Source organism: Epinephelus moara, chromosome 3 (genome assembly GCF_006386435.1).
Source record: "Epinephelus moara isolate mb chromosome 3, YSFRI_EMoa_1.0, whole genome shotgun sequence".
In the NCBI taxonomy this organism is placed as follows: Eukaryota; Metazoa; Chordata; class Actinopteri; order Perciformes; family Serranidae; genus Epinephelus; species Epinephelus moara.
Window position 1 is genome coordinate 32967679 of NC_065508.1, and position 9060 is coordinate 32976738.

The 9060-nt window shown below is 40.1% G+C and overlaps 1 protein-coding gene across 1 annotated transcript; it reads right to left on the bottom strand.

Annotated features, from left to right (window-relative positions):
• Positions 1-785: 785 nt before the first annotated feature.
• On the bottom strand, positions 786-8806 carry LOC126387792 (T-box transcription factor TBX2b-like). The gene is made up of 7 exons (XM_050040456.1): positions 7726-8806; positions 7061-7328; positions 6699-6845; positions 6325-6401; positions 6085-6245; positions 4228-4757; positions 786-2018 (listed from the first exon to the last, which is right to left on the bottom strand). Exons 1-7 carry the CDS (start codon positions 8067-8069, stop codon positions 1617-1619), a joined length of 1929 nt encoding a protein of 642 aa, XP_049896413.1. The 5' UTR covers positions 8070-8806; the 3' UTR covers positions 786-1616.
• Between the last annotated feature and the right edge of the window lie 254 nt (positions 8807-9060).

Below are 9060 nucleotides of genomic sequence, written 5' to 3' on the forward strand. Positions count from 1 at the left end.
GCTAAAGTTGGTGACTTTATGAAAATGTCACTATGTTCTGAAAGATATAATGAGACAGAATGGGAGAAAACACCCTCAAAAAGTATTTGCTAGAATCAAACACAGTGCACCACTAACAACCAGTCAGAGCTGAGGAGTCTCTAAAGCAGTTGTCAATCATGTTAATCACTCCAGGAACTGCAGTCAAACTGCCAAACTTGCAATATTGATCAAATATGAATCAGGATTCTGTTACTGCATTGCCTATTTCTCATCTCATCCCATATGTTTTCAGAAACATATTTTAGTGTACTGTTTAGCTGTAAAATGAGAACCTTTGTGACCAGACCGCCATGTTTGAGACAGTCAACCGCGGTACCAAGCCCAACCCATCAGCCAGAGCCAACTGTTTTTCATTTTACAGCTAAACAGTACACCAAAATGTGTTTGTAAAAATATTTGAGATGAGATGAGATGAGAAATAGGCAAAGCAGTAACAGAATTTTGATTCATATTTGATTACCGTTGCCAAGTTTGACCACAGTTCATGACCAGTGACTGACATGATTGATAGCTGAGTTAGAGACTCCTTGACTCTGATTTGTTGTTTTTTGTTCACAACGATGGATGGATGGATGGATAGGGAAAGAAATATGACTTTTTTCACAGATTATCTGTCTCATTAAGTGCTGTATGAATATAGTGACAGTTTCAGTATATGTAAATATATATATATACAGTACATATACATATATATACATATGTGACCATGAAAATACTGAGACAACTGCATGAACTGTGAGTAACATCTTTATTTAAATTGTGAAAAACAGATACTCAAAATCACTTGAATAATTTGGCAGATAACCTGCCAGATTACCAAAGACATTTTTCATAAGTGCTGGTAAAAAAAAATAAAAAATAATCCTGAGTTTTCCCTCCAAGTCCTCGGTGCAGCTTTGGTACATTAACAAAATGTGAAATTGTGAATAAGTGGGATACAATTTCCTCATATCTCAATGGCAGGTTTATCAGTGCTCAGTTACAGTATGCAGTCTTAAAATGCTTTGATTGATTTGGTTATATACAGCAAGTGAAAACTTAAATTATTTACACTGTCATACAGAATAAAGCAATACAAATGTGTCTTATTTCCATTTAAAGCACATTATTGTCCTTCAGTGGAGCATTCCACTTTAGGCATTGAGTATTGCATAGCTCATTCTCCCCAGAGGAATTCCAATGAGCATCTTTTTAATAGTTTTTTTTTTAATTACTATAGAATTTTCTGTACTTATTATTTTGGTGTGTATGCAGATCAAAAGACATCCTGATGTCTACATTAAAACTGGGCTAAATTTGGCTGAAGAGGTGGCTGTACTTAAACATAGAATTTGGTAAATATCATAAAGCCTGGTGTTAACATAAAGGTTTGGGTATCTTTTGACCTGCAAATCATCCAACCAGTGTCCAATAGGCCGATTTATTGATGATATAATGACAAGTTAAATAGCAGCAACACATGCAGTTTCTGACAAAATATTTTAGGTGATTATTGTGTGCAACTTCATGAACTTGTCTGTGTCCATCGCCCAGTGTCCATCACGTGTAGGATGAAAAGCAAGACAGAGGAGAGTCTATTGTGGAGGAGGTGGTTTGTCAAGTCCTGTAACCGGATTATGTGTCTTCTGCAGTTCATTTGAAGAACCTTTATCAGTGTTCTTTGCCGGAGCAATCTTCCCCTTGGCCTTGCTTTTGTGACTGTGATTGTCAGACACTGGACTTGCCTCTCTGCTCCCTGATTTGGACAGCTCAGATTGTGAGTTTGAACTGCAAGGCGATCTGCTTGTAAGTAGACTTTGGCTTGAGGTGACAGAGGTGGGGATCTGATAAGGGCTGAATCGTAACCAAGGCCGAGAGCTGCGGAAACAGTGGTTTCTGGCCAGCGTAGAGGTTGCAGAACAGGTGGGGAGAGCTGGTGCTGCCATGTAGCCGTATGGATAGGAGAACAATCCTCCAAAGGGTGATAATGAGATTCCCTGTATGAAAGGAAAAAATGGTTAATTCAAAAAGTCGGCTTGCTATACCATAGATTATCAGACATTTCTATGTTTTTATGTACAGATTTGTGAAACAAGAGCACAGCCACCTCAGATCAAAGCCCTTTAAGTCTAAGTTCAGTATTTTCAATGCAAACCCAATGTGAACAGCAATTTTTGACATTGGTCCAGTATTGAGTGAAAGTGCTGCAGCCGGCCAGTCAGACTGCAATGTAACCACTTGGGGCAGGTTCACTTTGTTGTTTAAGGTCCACTAAAAGCGTTTGGTTTTACTGCTGACATTTTTAGTTTATTATTCTATGTGTTTGACAACTTATGGAAAGCATCTCTCCAGAAATAAACATTTTTGTTAAAGAGTAGGATCCTTCTTGTTCAACCAGAAACAATCCCAGAACCACCGTCACCCATTCCACCAGACTCCATTTAAATAAACATTATCATTTTAGCGTGCATATTGCCAGCATATTTTCACATCTAACAAGGTGAATTAAGGGTTACCACCAAACCAGAGTTGGTAATTGTTGGAAGTGTGGAAAGACAAAGTAAGATGGTTTTTCTTGGTTTTATTTTGTGTCTTTCAACTTTGAATGAAGTGTGTTTTCACATGATAAAATTACTGTTTATTTAAATGGAGTCTGGTGGATTTGAACATAGTAATTTCAGGACTGTTTCTGGTCAAACAAAAAGAATCTTACTTTTTAATAAAAACATCCATCTCTATAGGAATACTAAATATATATATAAAATGTATAAAATACTGAAAATATGCTGGCTCATGCTAAAATTACTGTTTATCTAAATGGAGTCTGGTGGAATGGGTGACTGTGATTCTGGGGTTGTTTCTGGTTAAATAAGAAGGACCTTACTCTTTAACAAAAATATTTATCTGTGGATAGATGCTTTCCATAAGTTGTCAGACACTAAAATAATAATCTGAACATGTCAGTAGCAAAAACAAGCACTTTTGGTAGATGTAAAGTGACAATGCGAAGACGCCCTGGATAGTTAAGTTAGAGTTTTGTTGCTGCTGTGTGCCATGCTCTCCCTTAATAGTGGACCAATTTGAAATATTAAAATAACAGGGTCCGGATTGAAACATACCAAATTTACCCTTTGAGTGAGGAGAAGATGATGCAAAAGAGCTGAGGAAGAAATGTCTTTATAACCTGCAGCTTGGACTGCATAACAAGTGGAGAAAATTCAGACAGTCCAAACAAGGGAGGTCCACTTGGCCAATGAGGTCAGTGTTGGGAGAGGGTGTAATAAGAGGCCGATTTGAAGTTTGGGCAGGAAATATCACATGAGGAGCTGGGTTGAACTTCTGGTGAAAAAAGATCTGACCTGACAAATGTTACAGTGGGCAAATCTGCAGCTGCAGCCTCAAATGATATCACATTTTTTTACAGTCACACCAATATTCTAATCCAGGCTTGCGGTCCCCGACCTACAACAGATCGGGAGATGAACCTCAGGGGTTGTAAAATTACCAGGGTAGTGCTCCACAAAATTCAGCATATTATTTATGACTTTTCTCTGTAAAGTTACGCCTCAGCTGAAATGCTCACGACTCATAGACATGCAAGCTGTTACAAGGGGACACCAACAGAAATGGCTTTGCATTAATTATTTATCTTTATAAAATAAATATAATTTCCGAACGTATGATGATCTCAGTTGTCATGGTATAATTTCAAATATGCACAATTGCCTTTCATAATTTTGTAGATTAATAATTTTCATAAAAGTCATTTCAGTGTATTCTATTTTATGATCACTTCAAACTAATGTAAAGTGTCTTTAAGTACTATGAAAAGTGCTCTATAAATAAAATGTATTGTTTTTATTGTACATGCTGCCTTGAATTAGAAGTACTTAGAGCTCATTACAGCATGCTCCTATAGCTTTGGCTGGAGGCTGATAACATTAATTGATCCAGCAATGAGGAGTATACCATTAAAATTTAAAGGGTCAGTATACTCAAATTATACATTTTTCTTATCTACATTTTCCTATCTCATTGTCAGGGGCGACAGATATCACCATCAACAAAAAGTCCCAGTGGAAATGGTTGACAGTAATATGTGCTTAGTGCTTTTATATGCGAGTGTGAACGGACCAACAGCTTACAAAATCTTGAAACTGATTAACAAGTGTAATACTAGAATAGAGTACTCCTGCTTAAGCGTACCTGAGATGCCAGCATGTGCTGTGACACGTGAAACATGAAGGGAGAGGGAGAGGTGATGCTTTGAGAAGACAGGCCTCCGTTTTCCAGGTTATTTACTCCCGGCAAAGACGACAAAAGATGTCCCATTCCCTCTGGCTTCGCTGACAACTGTCCCGGGTTAAATAACAAAGGTGCCCCGAACTTAAGAAACTGTTGGCTGTGCGCATTCCATCCATCCAAAGTCTGAAGGTGACCAGAGCTGAGGGATGATAAACTTTGCGTTTGGGACATCATAGGCAGGACCCCATCTCTGATTTCACTCATGTGCTTTTTTGACGAGTCAGTCTCCACAGAGTACATATTATCTGATGTTCTTAACAGTGTTCTGTCTTTCATTGTGTCCTGATCGTCGTCGCTCTTACTGAGAGCAGGCTTGTTCTGCGGTGTCTCCTCACTCTTCTTACTCATGTGTTCAGTCCTAGAACAACTGGCTTCAGCAATGTCCTCATCTTGAAGATCAATATCTGAATCGCTTCCAACAATGTTGTCATCTGTGGGAGAAAATGTTAAATTCATTAAATGTGTTAGTGTTATGTATTATAAGAATACAGTGGGGACAGAGATGATTTAGTGCAAACATCTTGAGCTATAACGAGACAATGCTTATTTGTGAGTAACCTCAAGGCGCCAGAACAGTCGATTCATTCAAGCAGACCATTCGTGTTTTGCCAAATTTGAGTCACACAGAGGACTGAGGTTAAGATCCACATCTGACAAACTTCCCGCCATGCAGGACCAGATTTTGCAATGATGACACACACACACAAAGCGACTCAAAAGGTTAAAACAAACCAGCCCCACAGTCGCAGATAGTAATTATGGCTCAACGCTTCAGTTTAAGGGTCCTAGTTTTGCACATACTGTCACCGTCACATTGCCATGGTTTACTGGGACGCTTGAATAGAATAAGAGCCTTCGTCAATGTTATTAGTACCACCTGTGGTTTTCTAAATCTATCTAGACCAAATGTCTGCTGTGAAACTTGTTTGTTAACTTCTGCAATCTAATAGGCCTAATGATGGCTGGATGGATGGATGTAGACGACTCTTTATTTCATGCAAAAGAAAACACAATAACCACTAAAGATCCACATTAAATTTAGAATGGTGTATTTTTTATTTGTGTGATTATTTGTAATTAGTTAATTTCCTCCATTGCTAAAAAAACAACTGAATCATTCATATCATCTTAAAGGGGAACATCACAGATTTACACATCAAAGTGTGATTTAGTTTATAGGTCTGGAGAACTACTGCATTTTGTGTAAAGAAGTTGTATTAGAGCTTTTTGTGGTTCCAGATGGAGCTGTGATAAGTTGCCTCGGGTGATGCCACTTGAGTTAGTTTTGGCTAAAGACTACAAGTTTCAAAATGAGAAATGTGGGGATGTGGAGTTAGAAAGACATGAGGTTATGAGTCCAGACTTTTGGTGGAGATGTGAGAGGAAAGAACAAGGAAGAAGAATGGACTACAAAGGATAATATCTTCGGTTCTGCTGCATCAGTTTTGACCCTGTTTTCTGTCAGTTGTCCAGTATGATAATGTTATGAGAATACAATGCTACATCAGTGGAGTGCTCTTAGAGATCTGTTTGTTTTTGTTGCTCGTTTTCAATATACAGTGTCGCTACTGTACAACCTTTAAAGTAGCTGGAAACCATGGTTTGTTTGCTGCTTATTGGTTTGTAAAACATAAATGAACATTGCATCTGTTCAGTGACTGTAATGTTAAATATTTAGACCTTTAGAAATCATTTTGGTTCGCAGAAACATTGGCATAAAGGCTGCTTGATGATATAATAAACTGTAAGTTAACCCACCTTGACAGGTAGGTGTGGACATCAGAGGGCTGCTCACCAGCTCCCATGGAGAATAAAAGGGATCACTGGTGCTGGGTTGCTCACTTGAGTCATCAGAATCAGCACAGTCCCGGTCCGCTTTGCTTTGGCTCTCATGCGGCGACATAGGTAACTGCTTACTCCTGCAGATCACGAATTGAAATTAGGTCTACATATAGATATTTTTAATATTATGATGAATTCTAATAGCAAAACAAATACCTCTTTTCTCGTCTCCCATTTCCTGTGTCTCTAAATCCTTTGGCAAAGGGATTGTTGTCGATTTTTAGCTGTGTAATCTTGTGGAGAAAAAGAAAAACCTGCATGTCAGTAAGTGCAAAAATACAACTCCCTGCACAGATCATAGAAAGCTTATGTGTGGCACTAATGAAGTCCCCGTTTTGGAGCATCTTTGTCAGGCCTCCAATTCAGTCTCCAAACCAGCCCAACATTCACCAGACTCATGTTTTTCTCTCACTTTTCATACACATAAAATACACAGCACTACAGCCATGTGCATTCTGGGTATAATGCAGGCAAACGACTGGATTTAAGTCTGCTGTGAGTGCGTGTGGAGGGGGGAGGAAGCGCGTTACCTTTTCATTCTGATACGCAGTGACAGCGATGAACTCCGTCTCCGGGAAAACGTAAGTCCGGAAGGTGCTGTATGGAAGCTTCATTATGTCGTTGGCTCTCACAATATGAAATCTGGGTTGGTATTTATGCATTGAATTCAAAATAGTCTGAAAAAAACAAAGACGAAGAAAGTAGAATATGAATGTTGTTGGCTCTATGACACAACTGACTAGAATTACGCACAATTAAAAATATTGTTAAATAAATTTGAATGGGCTCATATGTTCTGGTTTTTTTTTTGTTATCATCCCTCAATATGAAAAAAAATTTCAATAATAATAATAATAAGTCCGACATGAAAATTCTAATTGTTGCTACTTACAAATCCATGCTTATCCGAAATATTATTGGTGAGTTTGAGTTTATGGAAAGCGACGGGCTTGCTCATCCACTGCTCTCCTTTGGACGGGCTGTCTGGATGGATGTACATGCGCTTTGGCATCTCCGGGTCAGCTTTCCCAGCCACCACCCAGCGGGAGTTGTGAAACTTGTAGCGGCAGTCATCAACGGCGACGATATCCATCAGCAGGATGTACTTTGCTGCTGCAACCAGCCCGTCCACCCGCACTTTGAACGCCGGGAACATCCGCCTGCAGCAGAGGATTAACGAAACATCAGTGTTAAAAAACTTTAATTTGGACTTTTTGCATGCAAGGATCTTCCAACCGTTTTCCATTTTGTTGGCATTTTCTCCCATTAATATAAAAGATGAAACTGGTAAGATTTAAACCTCTGTTCGCAGTGGGAATAGGATTTTTTTCTGACTATTTTTAGTGATTAAGCAGGGACTGACCTGGACCCTTGTAAAGTAAGTACAAGACCCCGACCTAAGAAGGGGTTAATCCTATAAAAAGCATAATAGACACCGATCCTATAATAAAGAAATGTAATATCTTTTTGGACCTTGATATAAACTGATGGCGTTTCAGGTTCCATAATGACACTTTTGAGTATTTAATTAGGAGCCAATACGCACAGTTCACGTACCTTCCAGATTTTGTAATAACCATCTCAGTTCCCATTTTGTGAAATTCATTCCATAAATTCTTTGACTCCAGAGTGACTTTCGGGTCATCTTCCAGCCCGTCCTCTGGCTGCAGGCTCTTCAAGGACTGCGGGTGAACCGGCTGAGGCTGGCGCCTCAGCGCTGCGTCAGAGGCAGCCTGCTCCGGCAGAGGCTCGGACAGGGAGGCGACGTCTGGGAAAGGCAGCGCGGGGAAAAACGAGGGCTGAGCGGTGGTAAAGAAGGCTGACAAGGGCAAGGCACCTGGTCGATGAGTTTGGAAAGGATGGTAAGCCATGGCAGCCGCTGTGTCAACTGGATCTCTCATCGGGGCATCCGATCTGACAGGTCGATGTTACAAAGTCTCAGCCCACTTGCTGCTGCAGGCGCGCGGGCGTCTACATCCGAATTGCAGCAAGAAGAGTTTGTGAGTTTTCTAGCATGGCCGAGAGATCAAATGAGGGAATGCAAATTTCCCAATAGTTTCCAGACACTTGGGCAAAGCAAGGCAAGGACGGTCCTTTATGTATCCGCTGGTAGGTAGATCCACCATGGAGAGGGCAGCGCACTTTGGGACCATGCGCAAAGCTTGGTAACAACTGCAGTGGCATGTGTGGACATAGAGAGGCAAGGAGATGATATCCACACTGTCACAAGTCTGTCGGCCCGGCACGTTACACGAATGTGCCAAATAGCTTTCACTGTCTGTACCAATTACAGAGTGTGCGGGGCGTGGTTTCAACAGAGAGAGCTGTGGATTTTAATGGATTAGACAGCATGCACACACTGCATTAAGTAGCACAGCATGAATGAATGATTACAAGTACTTTTACCAACTTTTATACCGTAACAGTGACGATTAATATTGAGAATAGTACTTGTATTTATTTAGGTTGACGCTTTAATTTATCACTTATTTTTCCCTAAATGACAGTCAATATGATCTCGAAATGTGTCTAAATCTATGGAATTCTTTTTCTCCTGTGGTGACAAAAAAAGAAGAAGATTTTTTTTTTCTTATTTTCTCATCAATCTTTGAAAACTGCGAGTGTTTCTGATGAGGTGTGGATGCATGGATCTGGTAATTAAGGCGGACCCGGCGCTAGTTTGCTGGCGTCCCGCACAGAGCCGAGAGCTCTCTCCTGTCACTTTACATCTCGGCATCTCTCCAAATCCTCAAGTTGCCTGTTCCACTTTTCTTTCCAGCGCAGCCTACAGCCTACACTGCCGTGGCTTTTGTGAACAGGAGAAAACCTGAGTTAAGAAAGAACATGACTCCGAGTATCTAAATAAAAGCAGCACTTGTCTGACGAATCATT

Coding starts and splice junctions, on each gene's coding strand:
- LOC126387792 (XM_050040456.1), bottom strand. CDS start 8,069: ATGAGAGATCCAGTTGACACAGCGGCTGCCATGGCTTACCATCCTTTC. Junction 6,402..6,698: donor CTGCGTATCAGAATGAAAAG/GTAACGCGCTTC, acceptor TTTCTCCACAAG/ATTACACAGCTAAAAATCGA. Junction 4,758..6,084: donor GTCCACACCTACCTGTCAAG/GTGGGTTAACTT, acceptor TTTCTCCCACAG/ATGACAACATTGTTGGAAGC.